General features: G+C 33.9%; 1 protein-coding gene across 2 annotated transcripts in view; it reads right to left on the bottom strand.

Annotated features, from left to right (window-relative positions):
* Positions 1-1,921: 1,921 nt before the first annotated feature.
* EDIL3 (EGF-like repeats and discoidin I-like domains 3) overlaps positions 1,922-21,544 on the bottom strand; it is a 374,934-nt gene continuing 355,311 nt past the window's right edge. For both annotated transcript variants that reach the window (XM_004678155.2, XM_012721843.1), the window contains one exon: positions 1,922-4,760. In XM_004678155.2, the coding sequence (XP_004678212.1) occupies positions 4,611-4,760 (150 nt within the window). In that variant the 3' untranslated portion in view covers positions 1,922-4,610. The remainder of the gene's footprint in view (positions 4,761-21,544) is intronic.

Raw genomic sequence — 21,544 nt, 5'->3', positions numbered from 1 at the left:
AAGTGGCTTAAGCTTCTTAGTGCTGTGCTTTAACCCGCTGCGCCACCAGGGAGGGCCCAGGGTGTTTTATTTGAATGCACCATCAGTCTTAGAACCACCACCATTTTTTCTAGATGACAGCAGGGTAAGGTGATGTAGCAAGTCATCATCATTATTAACATACGTCTGCACAAACATATGAATAGCATTATGTAATTTTACATACATAAGAAAGGGTATGGCTCATGCCTTTGAGGACTTTAACATAACATTCAACCAGACAGTCGCCACATGAAATGCGACAGTTGCTGCTGCTACTCTACTGTATGTCCACACTTTGGTGCTTTCATATGACTCAGTATGCTCCTGGCAAGACTCGCAAAAACAACCAAATGAGGAGTCTTTTCCAAAAATGTGTTCCCATTTCTGCTACCAAATTCATCTAATAGAATAAACTCTTTAACCAAGTGCCACTTGTCCATCAAAGTGGAAACACTTTATTTGATGATGATGGTGAAACATTCAATCTGAATTACAGTCACTTATTGCCGTAGAATCAAGGAATCCTGTTTTCCCTATCAAAATCAATAGAAAAATTGCAACTTGTGCAGGGTGTTCTTTCTTTGTAAAGACAAATGCCAACACAATGTGTTTTGGAGTAGTTCAGATATTTCTCAGCTAGCAATGTGGTTTATTCCTCCCTTTTACCTGCTCCCATTAAAGGCGCCTGAGCATATGAAAGGCTAAAGGGAAAAAATTTCACAAGTAAGTAACAATAACTTGATTATTAAATGTTTCTTTACCAAAATATTTATTTAAAATCATATTTTCAAAGCTGAAGTGTTTTAAAATTTTAGGTTATGTAGGGAGAATATTTTTTAGTCATGAAGTTATTATTATTAATAGTTTTAAAAATATATTGCATCATGGTCAGACTTTCCTCCTTAGAACTCTAAATGTTTCTATTATTTTTACATCTTGAATCTGTAGTTTTAAAAGTTTAACAGTTGTGAAAATTTTCCACTGAATTATTTCCGTGCTATCACCAGGAATTTTTACCCTTTTTAGATGTTGGTATGCCTCTTTTTTGCCTTATGGAATTCATATATGTATAATCATTTACTTACTAAAAGCACATTTATGTACGCTTATGTGTGTAAAAATTAAGCAAGTAATGAACTCTACTGAAATACAATGAGATGAAATTAAATAGGAATGTGTATATACATAAACATGTATAATAAGTTAATAATGAGAACTATCAGAGAGTCACTGAAGCTCAGTTAAGTAGTTAACATTTTACATCTTAACCATTCTTCCTAATTTTTCTTAATTCTAATAAAATATATAAAAATTGGGAATTATACAGACTCAGTATTTCATCAGTAACTTTCAGAAAAGCAAAAATGGGTTTTGTGATGAAGCTAGGTATTATATTTTCTTAAAACAACATCTTTAGTTTCAAGAATAAATACATTGTTATTCTTTGTATTGTTTACTGCTGACTGAATCTTTTCATTATACTACTAGGAATTGTGAACTTAAAAAAGCAACAACACAGAAATAAAAGCAACAGAATTTGATTAATAATAGATCAGTCTGGAAAAACAAGATTTTAAGTGCACATTAGACAACAATCAAAAATAAAAGTCTGGATTACTAGTCATCTTTCTGATTATTATTGATAGTATTCTAGTAAAATTTCCATAGCTAAAAGTAGCAGGAGAAATACATGCATTTTGATAATATGGAAAGTTCAATTTAGCTGATACTAATGTACATATATTTGAAGGCAATTATAATTTCTATTTTTCCTGTATTTGTTCAGTTGTTTTGTACAAAAAAATGTAACTAAATCTGCAGCTAAGAATAGTGGAGATGCACATTCAGGCAAGTGTGTATTCTTACAAATGTGTTTAATTACAACTGCTACAAAAGTGTCCCAGATTTTGAAAAGTTTTATTTTAAGTTTGAAGACTAGACAAGGTCATACTGATTTTACAACATCCTACATGATTTAATATATATACAAAGAAAAAAAAAACAACATTGGAATATTACACAGCTTCAAAGTTTGCAAAGGTTATTTGTGTCTTGTACTTACTGACATGCTGATGCCAGTGAGTACCATATTTCATAATTTGTTGACTAGCAAAGATACAATCATTCATACCCCAAGTCTTCAAAATCCACACCAATTCAGATGAAGCCATTCAGAAAAAGTCAAGCTTAAAATTAGAATTAGTGACAATGATAAGTGCTTTTAATACGATGTAGATAAAACAGAGATGTTTAAAATTTTAACTTCATTGGTATAAATTAGCAATATGGTATGTCATTTGTTTTAGTGTGAATTCAAAATAGAATAAATTTGCTTCACTTTTATCATTGATACAAATGAAAAAAATGGCATTTATTACTTCAAAATAATTCTGCACTCCCCTTGCAATCATGAATTTTAGGCACCAATGAATAGATGTCTCATTGGTCTTTTCACATTGGTGAAGAGCACGGAGCACAGAAAAAATGCACAAGCAAGAAAAAGCCACTTCAATTAATCTCTAAAATAGAACTAATCTGATTTCAACAAATCCTCTTTGAAAATATTTGTTTAAAAATCTAATTATAGAATAAAACTTAAAACATTATAAGAAGCCATGAATAACTTTGAGAAAGTAAATCACTATAATGCATTATTCATAGCTTCAAAAACATACCCTGCCAAGAATGAGGAATTGTGCATAATCTGCAAAGGAAAATGGCAAGAAATTTAGTGAAACAGTAAATCTTTAAAGTGGGTTCAAAGGCTAAGCAGTTTGCATATACTTTAGCGCTTAAATAATTTTTGTACATGATTTTAAGATTTCACCAATTAATATTTTAAATTCCCAATTTAAAAGTTATCTTACAAGAAGACAATACTGCAGGCATGGTCATTTTGCTTGTAAAAGATGCTGAAGACTTCAAATCAGCACTATCATAATACAAATGTGAACTAAAGAACATGTGGACATAGAAAAAGTATGCAGCCAGTCAGTCTTAATTTTGGTCTTATTAAGAAATGTCATCGTGTTCGACTTTCTCTTTAAGCTCTTCACTCTGATTGAAGACCATTCCATATATACATCAAGAAATGCTGTGAATACATGGACAGACAAGACAGTAACAGTCTAGTGGCTTTTGTTATGTGGCACAAATAAAAAGGGGAAAAACTTAGCAGTGTTGCACAGGACCTCAACTTTTTATACACAAACATTCTTTCTTTTCCAAAACCCTTCACTTAGAACTCCAATAATTGTGTGTCTAAGCTTAAGAAAAGAAATACTTATAAAGCTTATAAATCAGATGCTGAACACTTTTATGGAGGCAGTGTGAGCTCTAATTTGCGAGACATGTCAATGAAACCTCCATTATCAATAACAAATTGTCATAATAATTGGTTATTTTTACAAGACCTTTGAAGCAAAATAAATAAAAATCAATTTTCATCTTGAAAATGGTTTACTACTTTGTCACTAGTAAATACTTTTCTTCTCACAAATAACTACCCAATGTGCTTTCCTGGGAAACCACCACTAGTTTCAAATTTCGATAAAATTCACACAGAATGCAGAGCTAAACAAAGAAATGATGAGTATGCTTGGCCAAGCGATGTAATGCTCTATTAATATTGTGTGATAAAATGTTTATTTAATAGACGAGAATTAATGATTGTAGTATCTTAAAGTAAAGATAAGGCTATGTAAATACTAACAAAACAAAGGTTTAAGTTTTAGTTTAAAGGAACTTAATGCAATTTTGTTCCTGCTTATTTTGCAAAATGGAATATCAAGTACTTTACAAAGTACTTAGAAATTACAGTTATAGCTTCCTTTAAAAATAGAACTGCAGATTCAATCTACTGATATTAAATAGGATCAATCTACGGATACTGAGTCATGTTCCACATATATAAATGACAGTGATGCCTCCTCAGCAAACAATAGGGAGAAATGTTTGGGAAAAAATATGCAGGCTATCTATATTATAAAGAATATGTCATAAAACCAATATGAATAAAGGTCAGATCATTTCTGTGTAGAAATAATGAAAGTGGAAATTTTATGCTATCAGTTATTAGTGCTGCAAGAAACAGACTCATCTTCAAAATTCTGTTATAAATGCTGAGTGACTGGTAGGCACAGGGAACAATTGAGGGTAATATAGAGTATTTAAAGAAGAAAAAATTCCTTATTGCTAACATTGCAGTATTTATTTTGTAATTAATTGAGTATTGATTATAAAAGCTTTAATTACGTTTGCTTCTTTTGATTATTATGAGCTTCTTTTTTACTCTTGCTATAAAAAAAAATCCTCCTTTCCCTAATATATTTCAACCAGTGTGAATAACTCACAAAACAATTAGGAAAGTAAATTACAGATGATGTGATGTTAAGAAATTAAAATCATAAAGTCAAATTAAACCATTGAAAAAGCAAGCTTAGACATCTTTAAAAAAGACAGTGGCCTACCACAATTTGAGCACTTTTTCATGAAAAACCTCATTCAGTTTCCTACAGGTTTTGCACAGTTCATTCCATGGAGATACTTTTAGGGAAATAGAGAGGAGGGTTGAGGGGAGCACGGTGTCCTCACTCTTCCTCTGTGCAGCCCAGCAGCTCTGAACGGAGCGTGATCCTTCCGTACCAGGACCAAGGAAGGATTCTTATGTGTCTTGCGTAGATGGGAGGGTCAATGACGTTTTTTCTGTGGGTATCATTGTCAAAATTGCCCTGGAAAACCTAGTAAAGAAAAGCAATAATATCAATTGTAGAATCTTTTTCTTGGGAAGTACATTAATTTTTTGTTAGGAACATTTTCCCAAAATGTGCGACTTAGTTACTATTCATTTTTATTGTGTTCATTAAAATACTACTTCGTCAGTTAATGTTTAATGTAAAGAGTTAAATAAGACAGAAATTGGTTATTCATGGAAGGGTTACATAGATCTATCATTTTTTTTTTAAAGATTTATTTATTCATACAGAACTGGGGTACAGGCCAGAGATGCGGAGGTTGAGAGGATCCACCAGAGACAGAGCGGGGAGCAGAGCAGGCAGATCCATGAAGTACACTGCTGAGGGGAGCAGCGGACGGCTCAGGAGAGGTCTGCCACGCCATGTGGTCACCTCCGGGGCAGGCGGGAATCAAACTCATTCGGAAATGGCTTTAGCTTCTTAGTGCCGGGGCAGGCGGGAATCAAACTCATTCGGAAATGGCTTTAGATTCTTAGTGCTGTACTTTAACCCACTGCGCCACCAGGGAGGGCCCATTGATCTATCATGTTTTTTAAAAATGCAACACATATTTTACAGACTAATGTTGGCTACATAAAGTTTTGAAGGTGCACTCTTCCAAGGGGCTTTTCAGGGAGTTAGGCTCCTTATAAGTTACTGTCATCCTGTGAAATATGAGGTCTTCACATTTACAAGGAGCAAAGGGAAGAAAGTTGTCAGATTCTGCAGAATGTTTTAAAGAAAAAGGTGCAAACAGCTTATATCAGTTCTGGTTAAATCTCTTAATATGTAATGAAGATCAATCACAAATGAAGTTAGGAAATGGATAGAAACCGCAAGGAAATGTAGTTTCTCGTCACAATATCTTTTGCTTGTTTTCCACATGGAGAACAACATTAACTACCACCAAGAGACAATTTAATAAGCACTCTTTCTGACAACATATTTTGAAACTCTTACAGTTTTCTCATTGAAGTATAACACTTTGTACAGCCATATAAATCAACATTCTTATATACATTATGTTCACCACCAAAAGACCAGTTTCCTTCTGTTACCATACAGATGCCTCTTTTTATCAGGTATACTCACTCTGCCTTCTTCCCCCTTCCTTTCTACTAATCACTGTTTTGTTCTTATAGTCTTCAAGTTTAGCTTGGTTTGCTCATTTATTTTATTTCTTTATCATACAGTGAAATCAAATATTACTTTCTTTATCTGACTGATGTCACTACATTTACTCTTTTGTTTCTCTGTCTACAATTTCCTGATCCACATAATCTCTGTTAAGATGCCCTAACATTTTGGTACTGCATGACTGTTTTTTTTTTTTTCATTGTTCTTTTGTTTTGAAGGTATTTTTTAACTTTTTGTGTCTACTACCTCCCCCTCCAAGAGACCTGTAAAACGATTTTGAGAAGTGTCTGTTTTAGAGAAAAGCAAAACAAAATTATAGACCAGGACCTGGATAGGAAGCATATTAAATTATAAATTATTTTTAGAGAAATTTGTATATTCATAATGTTTTGTGTTTACTTGAATATTTTATCATTTTTTATCTATATATTTTAAATATTTACTGTTAAGTCATTTCTAACTATTTTATGTTTACATTTTTGTTTTAGTTCAATTAGGGTAGTGAAAATCTCTTCAATTTTTTCCTTTTTAAGTTTATGAGGCATTTTATAATTAGATGATAATTTTCATGCTTGGTAGAGATCAAAACATGACTATATGGCCAAAGGGAGACCAGAAAATAAAATTTCCCAAATGGGAAAAAGAGATTCCATTATCACATGACAGAATGTTTAACCCACATCTTTGAGCATTTTGAAATTCTAGGAAATGTTTTCAAAGTGGCCTCTGGAATATGTTGTCTCTGGCACACATAATCATAAAAGGTCCCCTGGAAAAAGAAAAATAAAGATATTCTTTCTAAAGCATTAGACAGCATGGCACTGATTAATAGAAGCAGTAAGACAAGATGGGGTAATCTTTCTGCTGGTTCCATGGAAAGATTATTTGCCGTTGAGGGCAAATGCAAAGTGTCATTCCTATCTCGTGGGGGAATAATTTTTCAACTTGACACAAACTATATCTCAAAGGCTATTTTTGAATAAATATTTGCTGGAGAAGAGAACACGGAACTGAACCAAGTGGAGAATTCATCATCCTGGCATATTTGAATCCACATCGATTTAATAGAAATTTTATCCTCAGCAATGTACAGCCTTGCATTGGCCAAGAAGGAACTAATTCAGAATTGAAATGTGTGTCGCTAAATAAGTATCTCTGCTAGCAAAAGCTCATGTGTACAGGGCATAACATACAAGCATTCATCACAAATTTTGAGAGAGGTTGTAACTGCAACAGCAGAAGAGAAGTACATTCTATAACTTCTTGACATTCTTTCCAACATATGACGCTGGATTCAAATGCTTCACTGAGATTATGGTTTTGAAATTTAGCATTGAATCTAAAATCCCATTTCATAGTCCTTCCAGAGAATTTAATGCATATCTTTGGAATAATAGAGTTTAAATTCATTAACGTTCATCACAAAATTTGTAACAGCTCAAAAGATAGTGTTATACCACTTCTTGGGAAGGAAATAATAGAGAAAGAAAATTTTAAGTTGCTGGTTTTCAGCACAAGTTTCAGTAAGTTACTATCAGCCCACAAAACAGGGGTTGAACTGTTAGCTATACTTGCCTATTTATAATGACTTGTACACAGACAACGTGCATCAGCCTAAAATCACATGTGGCTTTGACATTTCTGATGGACTATTTGAATGCTTGTTAAAAACAGTTAATTGAAAGCTTTTAAAGCCGGGAAATTAAAACACAGCAAAAATACCTGCAGAAAACGGCTGAAATCTACATTGGAATCACCCCAACTATGGTCTGAAAATAGACTTTTATTTTCAGAGTCTCTCAGTAATGATGCACAGTGTGGAACATAAAGCACGCACTTGCAAGCTGTAGCATGGCATCTTGTTCTTGCTGTGCAAACATGTGGCACAGTAGCTGTTTCCTTGTCTCCAACACTAGGAAAAGCCTGCTTAAGAATGCCATTTCAATGTTTTATCTGGCAAAGGAAGGCAAGTTCAGTATTTTTAGTTAACTTTATAAAATCTGAGAAGTTCGAGAAAAATACTTTCACACCCACATTTTAGAGATATAAGCATCTTAATTGAAATCAAAATCTAAAGGGACTAATGGGTACATTAAATCTTCATATAGGTGGTGATATGGTACATGAAAAAGAGAATGGGACTTAGAAGTTTATAGAAATGTACTGATTTCAGTTTTTGGAGGAGGCTTAGCTAATTAGCTGATGACAAATTTGCTGAGATACTCAAACATGATAATGCTCAGGGGTCTCTCAGGATTTCCTCAACATATGGGGCCTCGAGGAAAAGGCACTCAAGGTACTTGGAGAGGTTTCCACAATTACAACTGAGAAGATAAGGGAGAGAAAAATGCAACTGCCTGAAATGGGCTGAGATCTTGGGTTGTATTTGCTAATGCCAATTCTCCTGTGATGCTAGTTAAAATTCAAATCAGATCCTAGTGAGGTTTCAAATCTGCACACATATATTCTCAGATAAAACAATTGTTGCTTCCAGTAACATTCAATGTTTTTTGTAAGATGACACTTGTCATTGTTGGTTGGGGACAACAGTCTATGCCAGAAAAGACAGCATCAATATAAGGATGCAAAAGATCATGGATAGGGTCAGTGGGTAGAGACAGATTTCAACTTCTCTCAGCAGTCAGGTACGATGACTCCGCCTTTCATAAAAGTCAAGAAAAACTTCGGGGATTTTCTTGCATACACCACTATTTAGAAAGTCATCTGGTTCATCAGAATGCACTTCTTTTTATTTGTTCTCAACTTATCTCATTAAAAGTTTTAAACATATTCCCACTGTCCTAACCTTTTGGAATTTATGTTCACATCATCCAAACAGTGTGCAGAGTTAAACATTTTATAACAGAGTCCCTGAGCTCTTCAAGGTTATCAAGTCAGTATTCCAGCAAGGTCCCAGGTGACCATCAGTTTATCCCGAAGCCTTTTGCTTGTCTCTTTTTAGATTTCATTATTTCCCAGTTGGTATGTCAAGATGAGAGCTCTATCTGGAATTCCAGATATTGTGGAAATGCAGGATGAACAGAAGTTTCTCAAGTTTTCGCTATTGTTAGTATTTGCCTTATCAACAGTGTCAAGTATAGACAAACTTACAGACAACACCTGTACACTGATTTGATATCCTTAAAGGACAAAGGGCAAAGACAAAAATTCATTTCTGTAGGGTGTGTGTGTGCATGTGCGCTTGCAGAGGTATAAAACCAAAAACTTCTTTACTGAGCACAGACAATTTCAATTATAATTTCACCTGGAACATTTAAAATGCCTTAGGAAGGAATGGTATTTTTAGCTCTGATTCTCACAAACCTTGCTTTTACTTAATTCTACCTCTACAGCGCAAACCTCTGAGGCCTGGAACATAAAGCACAGATGTGTTCACCCCTGCGCCCTCGCTAACATTTCTGACATGGAACTTTTAATGCATCCACATTAGCCCCAATATAATAGTGTCGGTGTGTATGTAGGCACTTCCAAAGCCTGTCTTTTGTTAGAATGAAAAATGTTGCTTTCTGACTTGTGTCTACTGAACTTCAAGCTTTATTCTTAATGAGTAATGATGTCCAAGCTAGCAAAAGAAAATTAATTTGTGTATTGTTTTCATAGTCTCTGGGTATTAAGGTGATTAGGATAAGTGACATAAGTGAGAAAGTAAAACAATTATAGTATGGTTTCACTCATTTGTATAATATAAATAATGAAAGAAAACAAATGGTCATAATGACCTTAGGGTTTGGGGAAAATATGGAGCTTGCCAGAGAGGAGTGGCACAGAGATGGACGAGGGGTATAATGTGATCGTGCTACACACTGGAGCTCGGTGGTGAGTGAAGTATATGCACATGTTGACCCATGAAGTTGCATCCCCAAATTATATAGCTATGTACAGGAAAGGCAATTCAATAAAATTCAATTACAATCAGAAAAGGAAAACATTTTTGTTACAAAAACTTAAATATTTGAAAAACTCAAATTTAATGCTTTGCGGCTTAACATTCATGGTTCCTTCAAGAATTCCTCATGATCAAGCTTGTCAGTTTGAATGCATTCCATATCACCTCTGGTTGAACCATGACTGCATTAGTGGGTGTCCTTATTTGCATATAGTATGATGCTGTGACCCAAAGAGCTCAAAAGAGAGAGGACAACTTTGTTGTGGATACAGTACTTCTAAAATGGGATATAAATTTAAAATTAGTTTATTATATTTTGATCATGGTTGGTTGATTAATGGTCAAATAAACTGAACAGTTTTGTAAATTTTCCCCAACTTTTGACTTGTAAAGTGAATTTATAGTGGATATAGAATTTTATATATATTCCATTTCATTTTACTGAATTAGAGCCACATAAAAATAGTAATTCCTAGTTAAAATTATGATCTATTTAAAAACTGTGGAAATTTAGTGGGTATTTGTGTGAAATACCTACTCAATAAAGTACCTATAATTATGTGAATATAAAATCTAATTTTTGTGAGTGACCTAAAAGACATGCTTATTAGTTTATTATTCAGCATCATAAAACTCATTTTATATACTTAGTACAATGTTTTTTGAATTTTTTTTTACTGTCCAAATCTTCAGAGCTACAACTTAAATAAATGCTGTAAATGGTTTAAAGTCTTATGAAAAGTTTCCTAGAACTTCTCTGCATAGTGATGTTAAACATGGCATTTATCCACTTGAATAGTGTGTTTAGAAGAAAGACCTCAGTTGTTTCTGATTCTATAGCCAGATTATTAATTATGGTATTCCAAAATTCGATTAATTATATCCTACTCTTTCCTATACTGCAACATTAAAAAAATAAAAACTAAAACTTACTGTGTTAAAATATATAGAAATAATTTTCAAAAAGTTTCAGAAGTATAAGTCTATCGCAATTACTGTGATAAAAACATAGTATTATATATGTGAAATTTCTGCCTGTGAATGGATATATAAAGTTTGAATCTAAAGTTTGATTCTTTTAGCTGACACAGATTGTAGCTATTATTTAGTGAATTCAATTTTCTAGGAAAATTTACCAGCATCCTGAAACCATGTCATGATTGAATGGCTGGTATATCATTCTTGATGGTTTCCTCTACAATCAATTCCACTAAGCCAATGAAACCATGTAACAAAATTAGTCTAAATATAACCACATTCTTTCAGGTATAATAAGGAAATAAGAAACTAGTTTCCAGGTAAATTCCAATATTCTAGGAAATGTTCCTTGGAAAATAGTGCACATTGAGACCCACATTTTGAAGGGAAATGCACACAAGCTTTTGCTGGAGATAGTAGAGGGTGCTAATAAGAGTTCACATTAATCATCAGTTTGTGGAAGAATGAACTGGAAGCTGAGCCTGCACTATAGAACATCCCAGCACTGCTGCATCAAAAATCGTCATTGACAGAAAAGAATAGAGAACTATCTCAGTATCTTCCAATTTCAGGTGTCTTACATAGAACTATTGCCTGTTGCCCTCCAAAGGTGAACATGCAACAAAGCTATAACTCACCGAAACAATTCAGTAGCAGGTGAAAATTTCTATAGTTCAGAATACACATACCTCTATTATAGTTGCATTGTTTGCAAACATAAGACATTCCAATGAACAGTGTATAGTTCATACAATATGTAAGTATAATACAGTGTGCACTAAGAGATTAACCTCACCCAGAGAAGTCTGACCTGTACCTTCTGTTCCTGGGAGACAGTCTCTCTAATCCTGGGAAGTTCAGCATGCTGTCTTTGTTACCTGGAAGTGTTGGGCCATACCTCATTAGTCTATACTAACAAGATGAGGGTTTGGGTCACCTTGACCAGAGAAGGGAATGGAAGGTGGTCACTTATGTCCACATGATCAAGTTTCAACAAAACTCTGAACATCAAGATGGAGGTGAGTTTCCTTGGTTGGCCATACTTCATGTGTCTTCATGACATATCAATGCTAAGAGGAGTTTGCTCTATCCAAAATCACTGATTGAGGATTGAAATGTCATGCCTGGGAATTTTCTTGAGTTCTGACCTATATGCCTGTTCTCTTGGCTGATTTTTATCTCAATCTTTATGCTATAAGAAACTGTAATAGTGAGTATCATAGTTTCAAATGAATTTGTGTGAGCCCCTGTAGTAAACAATTAAACCCATGTATAGTCTTTGTGACCTCTGAGCTTGCAATGATGATAAGCTTGGGGGCTCCCAAACTTTGATAAGAGTGTTTGGTGTTAAAGGTTTCACAGAGAACATATTGATTATCAATCTGAAAAAAAAAAAAAAAACAAAAAAAAACAAAAAACAAACAAACAAAAAACTTCACTGTCTGAAAGGATTGTTTCCCAAAGTTCTTCAAAAGTTGTTATGACATTGATAGGTATTGAGACTTTAAAATTAATTGTGAATTTATTCTTTTCTGAAACTCTGAATAAATCCTCACATGATAATCTGTAGGTATTTATTTATTGTGTCTCTTGATTTTCCTTTTTATGTCCTTTAACTCTTAAATTCTACTCTATTTTATTAGCCATTATTATTTTAAATTTTGGAATAAATTTTATTCTCATGGACATACACTTAATAGATACATCAAGCAATATCATGGCTCATTCTATTTCATATTTCAATAGCAAAATAATTCAGCATGTTTGTTCAATATGTATTTAATATGGTTTTCTGCAATGATTTATATGGTCTTTGGGAATATTACTTTGACCATCTACTAGGGACTAATTTGAAATCCCTTGAAAAACTGAAGTTAGATTTTCTGAAAGCTATAGAACATGATGACATATATAAATAATTCTGCACTGTACTTCATACTGAACACCAATTTTTATCTGTTCCTTTCAAAATGTTGTTTTATTCCATAAGCCTTTTTGAAAGTCTGGACCTCAGTTGCTTCAGAGATTTTTTTGCTTCCCTAGCTGCCTCAGTGAAATTACATGAGGCTTTCTAACTACCCGGCCAAAGATTTAGCTTCAAAGGTCCAATTATAAAACAGTTTTGTTTGATGGGGGAAATGAAAAGAAAAACATGGGACAAGTTCCATGTCTGTTCTTACCAGTGCATAAATCCTTTTCAACCATTAAAATGAATATATGGATCCTCTGTAAAAATTAATTCCATTCCCATTGTTGCTTTTAGGAAATATCTTATGGCTCTGAATTTTGCACTCTTATAATTATGTAAAAAGGAGGTCTATGGCTTCCAGGAGCACTATATTTCATTGAACTGATCTGGCTTTGCGTCATGCCACTATGATTTATATATTTCTGATTATATCTCAAGAAATGTTTTGCTAAGCCACACATTCGGTGATCACTTAGAATTCATGCAGCATTATTTGCCATCAATTGCTCTTCCTGTTAGATTTTGTTTTTCCAAATATATTGATGAAAGATTCTAATAATAAATATAAAAAATGCAAATATGTTGTTTTTCCTTTTGCTCTTCAAATTATCATACATTCTTTATTTTTCTGTAGTCAATGCGCCAGCTAATTAATATTTAATTTTTGACTGGGACAGAAACCTATGCTATCTTTCTAAAAAAAAATTTTTTTTTTCCCCTGGTTACTCTGGGCTTGGGAGTGTTGGGTAAGATGAAGAAATTTATTTGATAATACTTCTGAAGAAACATATTAGAGAATATTTGAGAGGTTTTAACTTCTGAGCTCTATAGAAGACTCAACTGACCTAAGAAGGATGAGACTCAGGGAATCCAACTTTCCCCAATAATATCAACCTTTCTATTACCAGCAAGTTTGCAGAGATGGTATTTGTGATTATTCTGAATCTTCTAACATCTGATGCACATACAGTTTTCTTATACAACTTCAACACCAAGTAACTAGAGACCTGGCAACTTCTTAGAGCCAGAACAGCTTCACAGAGCAATTCATATGAATTTTGTTAATAGGTCTGGTTCCTGGAAAAAGGCTCTGAGAAAAATTACAGCAAAAAAAAATTGCAACTCTGGGCCCTCCCTGGTGGCGCAGCAGGTTAAAGCACTGCACTAAGAAGCTAAAGCCACCTCCGCATGAGTTCGATCCCCACCTGCCCCGGAGGTGACCACATGGTGTGGCAGACCGCTCCTGACCCGCCCGCCGCTCCGCTCAGCAGTGTACTTCGTCGATCTGTCTGTTCTGCTCCCCGCTCTGCCTCTGGTGAATCCTATCACCCTCCACATCTCAGGCCTGTACCCCAGTTCTGTATGAAAAAATAAATAAGTCTTAAAAAAAAAATTGCAACTCTGTTAACTGTTATCTTCCTTCTCCCAGACTTGCTGGCACTTAAAACACTCAGTCTAATAGTAGGTAGGACACATCACCATATTTAACTTTTATGATGAAAATCTCCTTACGTAACCAGAATATCCTAGGACTACATACCACGTAGGATGAATGACTATAAAGATTTATGAAACATAACATATGCCATTCTAAACTATGGCTATATATTAAAGCTATCTGCTTTCTAGCATTCAGCTTTTGACTGCCATAAAGAATATTCTGACAGAAAAAAAATAGAACTGGAATATCATGTGCTTTTCAAAAATATCTCAGGAGCTAGTATTAGGAATAGTTAGAAAGCAAGCCCATCTAGCTTTTTCTTTTCTGTTTAGCATCAGAAATGTAAAAACGCCTTTCCCCTTTTCTGTAAAAGTCCATAGCAAGCTGTCTCTCATTGAACTCAATGCTCACCTCAGAACTGTCCAAATCACATCAGCCAAATGCCAATTTGCATTTTACTGGAACAAACTATATCCTCACTCCACTGTCTCATAATTATCTAAATGACGTCCAGTAGAAAAAAAACTCGTGTACAGAAATTCCCAAAATATTATGGACTTTTACTCATTCTGCCTTTCTTTGAAGAATTTCAGTGTCTTGGTCAGAGGTGACTTAAGCGCAGAAATGTGTATATGAGCGCAGCAGTGACTGAGGTACTCAGTCATAGGTGATAAGGAGAAGAGAGTGCTTGGGAGTGGGAGATGATAACCCTGGAGACTGATGGATAATCTGGAAGTGAAGTAGGGTGTGTATGTGTGTTCTAGGGGCCAAAAAGGGCATTCTCTTTTATCTTTTCTCCTTTTGTGTGTTTCCAGTAGACCATCTGGTCCAACTGGATGATCTGGGAGATCTTTAATGGAAACAGGGTAATAAGATGTTAAGACTTTAGATATACTAAATTAAAATTAGTTCTGAAATAAAAATTATCTGAAGTTAAAATGATTTCACTGTAAATATTAAATAATTTCAGATACACTTAAATGTATCTGAAATTTAAATTTAATAGGATGTCCATATTTTTCTTTGCTATATCTGGCAACCTTAAATGAAGTACAAGGAAGTATGGGTACTGGCTTAAAAGGAACAAATTTTACTTTGGTCTGAGCTGAATCCTGGGTCTGTCTGTTTCAATATGTTGAGGGAATATTGATTATTCATAGATGTTTGACATTAGGAAGTATCATTCAATTTTGCTATTACAGTAATTGGTGAGCTATCAAAAAGAGACAATGACATTACTATGTAAAAGTAACATTATTTTCATAGACTTATGAGGAATGCCTTCCTTTAATTATCAATTGGCTATTCATCATTTTATTTATCTGTACAAAGTTAACTTTGTTCCCAGCTTTATTGAAAAGATTCATTCCCATCTTTGCTCTTTTGGGATTTGATCATCTGTTCACTGAGCAGAAGTACTGAAAGGAATATCCCTTCATGTAGAAGTAATCGCTTGATTCATCTTTTATTTTTTAAAGTTATCTTTTAATCAGTTTTGTGTCTCAAATTACACCAGAAGGTTTATAATGATGAGAAATGTGTTGCCTCTTTAATAAGGGCCCAGAGGGGCTTAGCACAGATGTGGGCCTCACAAACGCTCCATACATATTAATACATTTTCTTTTGAGATACAACAAAAGGGTATATATGAGAATCACTGTCCAATGGGTCATTTTATAGGGTGTGGGAGATCCAGAAATCTTATTTGAATAATTTCTCATAAACATAGCACTATAGTAGGTATCTATTATTCTTTTTCATATTTAAAACTATGAAATCAGAAACAGACTGGAATATTAATTAAATCACTTTGAAAGTGAATGACATGTACCATGTAAAAACACGATGTCTTTGGGGATCTTTTTACCTTTAATGTATTAAATAGTCAAAATATTACTTGTCTGGCAATTATGTAGAAATGAAATGTATTCCTCGTTTTTTTCTGTATTCCTACCTACAGTCATTGCATAGTTCCTATAATCAAAACAATGACCTGGTTCCACATGCTAACATTAAACAAATATTCATTTTTAAGTTAGCTATCAAATTCCCATTAACTATGACTGCATTTCTCTAGTACAAATACTTGAATAATTTTCTTAGATAAGTTCTCTTGTTTTATCAAGGTCATACACATTTTTTAAACAATAATAACGTGGAAATTGTTGACAATTTATGGAAGTTTGATAACCTTGACAACTTAGAGACATATCCCCAATCAATGGTTTTTATGAATTAACATTTTTAAAAGGTATATGGGGCTAATTCTTGAAGACCCTTAATAGTAGTAATGCAAGCTGACCTAAATAAATCAGCATTTTTCACTATAAGTATTATAATTTATATCTAATAATTTGAAATTCTAACATAAACAAAAGAATTTCAATGCAGAAATTTTAACTAATTTCTGTTATGTGATAACAAACTCATAAGACAAAATTTAGGAAACTTTAATTGTTGATTATTGGGAAAACTAAGACCATAAAGGATGTTATAATTAAAAACAAAATTAAGCACATTTTATTTTGAAAATACTTAAGTAACACACTATGCATTTTCATACTTTTTTTTACATTTATGCAGAAATGTTTGTTAACTAGAAAACTATATAGTTTCAAATTTAAAATAGTTTATCAAATTGTCTGAAAATAAAGTTCTGAGTTTTGGAAAATAAGACAACACAAAAAACAAGCATTATATTTGTTCCATGTTATTGCATTTCTCTTTTTTCCATAGACTTGTATCTTGTTAAGAATGATGTTTCGTAGCGTCTGTGCTGGTGTGTTATTTGTCACTAGGCATGAGTCTGGCGGCAGGATGTTTTTTTCCTCCTTGCTTCCAACACACCCAAATTGCTAAGTTTTATGGATTTGTGTCGGATGTTTGTTTATTTTTTTCTACTGCATGGTGGTGTGTCCTAGACAAAGCCTTTTGATTTAGTTTTAAATAAGGATTTTAAAATCCAAACACCACAGAAGACATACAAATGCTTTACTGGTCAAAATTACTTGGTATTTTTACATGGTTACATTTTAATATTTTAGAGATAACAGACAGACGGTAATGTAAAAATTGATCCTTGTAGGAAAGGAACTTTCTATTGCTGTCTGCAAATAAATGGAGTAGTTTCCTAAAATTAATAAATTCCTAAAAATAAATAACTGCAATAATTTCTGGGGCTAGTCTGTCACTTGAGCTAGTTACCTGCCTCTATAATTATTTAAGTTACTAGCCTCTCTGCTCACCTCCATCCCAAAAGCCCTACCTACTGATTTCCCTTTCTTTCCTGCCCTCTCACATTCTTTACCCTTGTCCAGGAACAAACATATTTCAATAGGCAAAACCTTGGGGCCCATGTTAAACATGGCAATAGAAATCAGCCCAACAAGTGGGTGAGCCAGCCCTATTTGCCTTGGGACTCGCAGTCAAACTTCTGCCCTGTTTCTGATCCCAAGCTTCCATGGACAACTAACTGTTCTACATCAAGCTTTCTGTGCACCTTTACTAGGGATCACACTGCTTACTGGTGACAATATGCTGCTTTCCAAATTTTATGTTTGATTTTTTCCTTTATTGAGTTAACTCTGGTTCCTTCCTAAATTTAAACAGGTTGCCTTCCCTTTCCCAATCCTGCAGCACTCACAGGTCAGCAAACAACCTTCACTTTGATAAATTTATTCTTCTGGAATTTTTACTGAGATATGGTCTTCCTAGTCACAGATCTTAGAAAAATCTACAGGGATCCCATGATCCCATATTCTTTTTGGCAAAAGCATGAAGCATAAAAGCTACAGACACACACATAAGGAAATTCAGAAATAGCTGCATTCCTTTATAATTTTTTCCCTTTTGATTCCTTAAACCCTTCCAGTTTTTATGGCATTAAAAGTGGAATCACAACTTTAATTACTAGCTCCTTCTAACCACCCCTGGGCAAGTGATTGAATATACTATAAAGTTTAAAAGGATGAGTTAATCACTGAAATTTCCATTCTGCCTACATAGAAACATTTTCAGATAGGTAGACTAGGCTCAAAAATCCAGTAACACCCATGCTAATGTGAATATATGCAATTCTGAATAATTCACACCAGCACACATCCTAGGCAGATCCCATATTGTTGAAATACGACAAGGAAGAAAGCAGATGAAATTCTAAATAGCAGTTGATACCAGATGGCGTTTATTTAAGTAACACTTCTTATTTTTAGACAACACTGAAACTATATCGTTGTCTCCTTAACCGATTAGCTCCAATTAAATCACTTGCCAAAAACCTAAGCAAAAAGACTACTGTGGCTACATATGAATCTCTACTACAGAGGGGCACAGCTCACTTGCTATTTTTGAATCTGTGTGTTTTGTGTAAAGTCAATTAGTTCTTGGAAGCTGCCTTCAGAGAAGAAGCTTCTTTTCCCCTCTACTCTTTTCTACTAGAAAAGAGTCACAGTACTCAGGGACTTGGAGTGGCTCAGACTAATGGTTTCCATGAAAGATCAAGAGAATCTGTTCTCCCTTGATCCTGTAGCTCAGAAACAAGTAGTTGCTCTACTTTGGAAGATTTGCGCCACCTAGCATCCCCTCTTGACAGCCATGGAACATTCCATTATTTACCTTTCAAGGGATTCTTTAGGTTGAGAGTTCCTCACCCAGATAAAGTTTCAAAAGAGACTGTGAACTGACATCTTGGTTGACCTCTGCTCAAGACAAGCTGGACTTCTCACACTCTAAATATTTAAATTTCACTTCAGCTGCCTGAGATGCCAATTTCAGCAGGAGTGACAGGATGTCCTATGACATCTGTCATTAGCATTGAATTTGAACATATCTTCCAATACAGATTATGGAGGCTTTATGTCTGAGCACTGGTGAGAGAAGAAAGGAAGTTGAGAGGAAACTGGACATTTTTTTACCCTGAACTGTTACCGAGTTTAATGAAATCACATAACCTATGTGCTATGCTACTTCTTTTCTAGGCTTCTTTGATCAGATTATATACTTGCTAGGTTCTATTTTGATTCTTCAAAACAAGTTGGATCAAAATTGTGTCCACCTTTCCTAAGCTCCTCATTAGATTGGGAGATCTTTGAGTCATTATGTCATATGTCATTATGTCATGTCCCCTCACCCTTATACATGCGGTGTGAATAGTCAATAACAACTAGTTAAACACGCAATTAGTGAATATTTTATTAGTGAATTAGTGAAATGTTATATTTTTCTAGCTACATAATCCATGTTTCTAACTACTTAAATCTATTACTTAAATGTGTAGTTTATTCCAGTTACCACATTTTTACTTTCTGGTATTCATAAAAGAATTGGCAATCTGATTAAAACCTAAACTTACTTTTGGAGACTGATTTATACAGATATCTACTGACAAATTAGGAGATAACCAAACTCCTAAGGAATAATAAATTCTATTCTGATTAGAAATTTACAATCTACACTTGGTTTCAAAAACTTAATTTTGATTTTGGGTCAATTAGAGTCACATTTCTTGCTTTAACTAGTATTCAAATTAGCTGGATCTAGACTTTTAGATCACCTCTAGTGAGTTAAGAAATTTGAATTTCTTAATTCCCTATGGGCATTAAGATTGCACAGATTTGGTCACTCAATTAGAAAGTTCCCCAGATATTGTAGTATAGTTATTGATGAATATGTGACATTTACCTTTATCAATACAATCTTATTGGCAAACACTGGATAAAATCTTTTTTGAATTTTCCTTCACAGAAGGTTGAGAATAAAGTTACATTTTTTTTTTTGCCCTTTGTTTAAAAAAAAAAAAACACACAAAAAATTGGAACATTTCAGGGTAGGAAATAAAATAGAATATGACCAGCTTTTTTCTCCCCTCTAAAAAAGGAAGCTTATGGTCCCTCCCTGGTGGCGCAGAGGGTTAAAGCACAGCACTGAGAAGCTAAAGCCACTTCCGCATGAGTTCGATTCCCGCCTGCTCCGGAGGAGACCACATGGCGTGGCAGACCTCTCCTGACCCGCCTGCTGCTCCCCTCAGCAGTGTACTTCATTGATCTGCCTGTTCTGCTCCCCACTCTGTCTCTGGTGAAGCCTCTCGCCGCCCCTGCACCTCTGGCCTGTACCCCAGTTCTGTATGCATAAATAAATAAATTAAAAAAAAAAAAAAAAAGAAAGCTTATATGGTATGAATTCAGATTTATTTAAACAACATGATTTAATCACTAATATATTAGATGAGAAAACCCCTTTTCATTTCTAAATTTTCCATATAGGTACTTGTCCTGAAATTTATTATTATTTTATTTTGGCATATGACCTTAAAAATTAAATACCAAAAGTGTCTGTCAAGTGGTGCAATTTTCCTGTAAATTGCAGTAAAATACAGCTCCAAGAATATAAAACAAATGTCAATTTTATGACAGCAAAGGAACATTTGACTTTCAAATAAATCATGCATTTGAATCCATGTTGTTGAGAAATACGAAACCTAGTTAAATGTTGGAAAACACTGTAAACAAGAATGAGGAAAATAAGAATGTAGTAATAAAAGGAGACAATATTATCACATGGTCAATTACAATAGATTCAATGTAGAATTTTCTTAAACAAATAGAATGTCGAGTAAAATAACAATTGCTATGAAGTTGCTGGAAATGAGGTGAGAAGCTAACATTTCAATGGAAAGAACAGGCATCTGTTTTTTTTCAGTGGACCATTGGTGTGTATGTACACATATACATATACATACATACATGTATGCTTATATTTAGAGACTCTTATGAACACATAATTTTTCCTTGACCTGGCTTTCTTGAAGTTTAGTCAATTATGACTAATGAAAAGCAGAAAGAACATTCGTACATTTTTAGAATTTCATTTATTCAACTTATAGTAAACCTACAAAAATTATTTTGACAATTTTTTCTGAAGTAATCTTATTTCTGGATCTACCTCAGGCTTCCACACTCACACACCCAAAATGAATTAAAAGAAGCAGTCAGTAAAGACAGAAGAACACAAAAAGTAATTAGAGAACCTTGTAAGTATTTTTGATTGAAATATGTATGTGTAAGGCATTTCACAGGAACATGTTTTTCCCTGAAGTCAATTTACTTATTATATTTACTTGAATATGCAACTTGCAAATACTGAAGACGTTTTTCCCTTAATGCTACATAACCAACAGATAGGAAGATATAAATAATATTAAAATCCATAGGAGACAGTTTATTTAACCCAAGAAAAATTACTAGGTTGTTGTAGGCTGGATGTGTTAGAAGAACACATCTAATAAACATTATATGAAATTAAAGGCAAAAGCCTAGTTATAATATTTGATTGGTATATAAACATATGCCTATATATATATA

Source organism: Condylura cristata, unplaced genomic scaffold, assembly GCF_000260355.1.
Source record: "Condylura cristata isolate star-nosed mole 26May11 unplaced genomic scaffold, ConCri1.0 scaffold00007, whole genome shotgun sequence".
Taxonomy (NCBI): Eukaryota; Metazoa; Chordata; class Mammalia; order Eulipotyphla; family Talpidae; genus Condylura; species Condylura cristata.
Note: the sequence above shows the minus strand (reverse complement) of the source record. Positions and strands in the feature narration are given on the sequence as shown.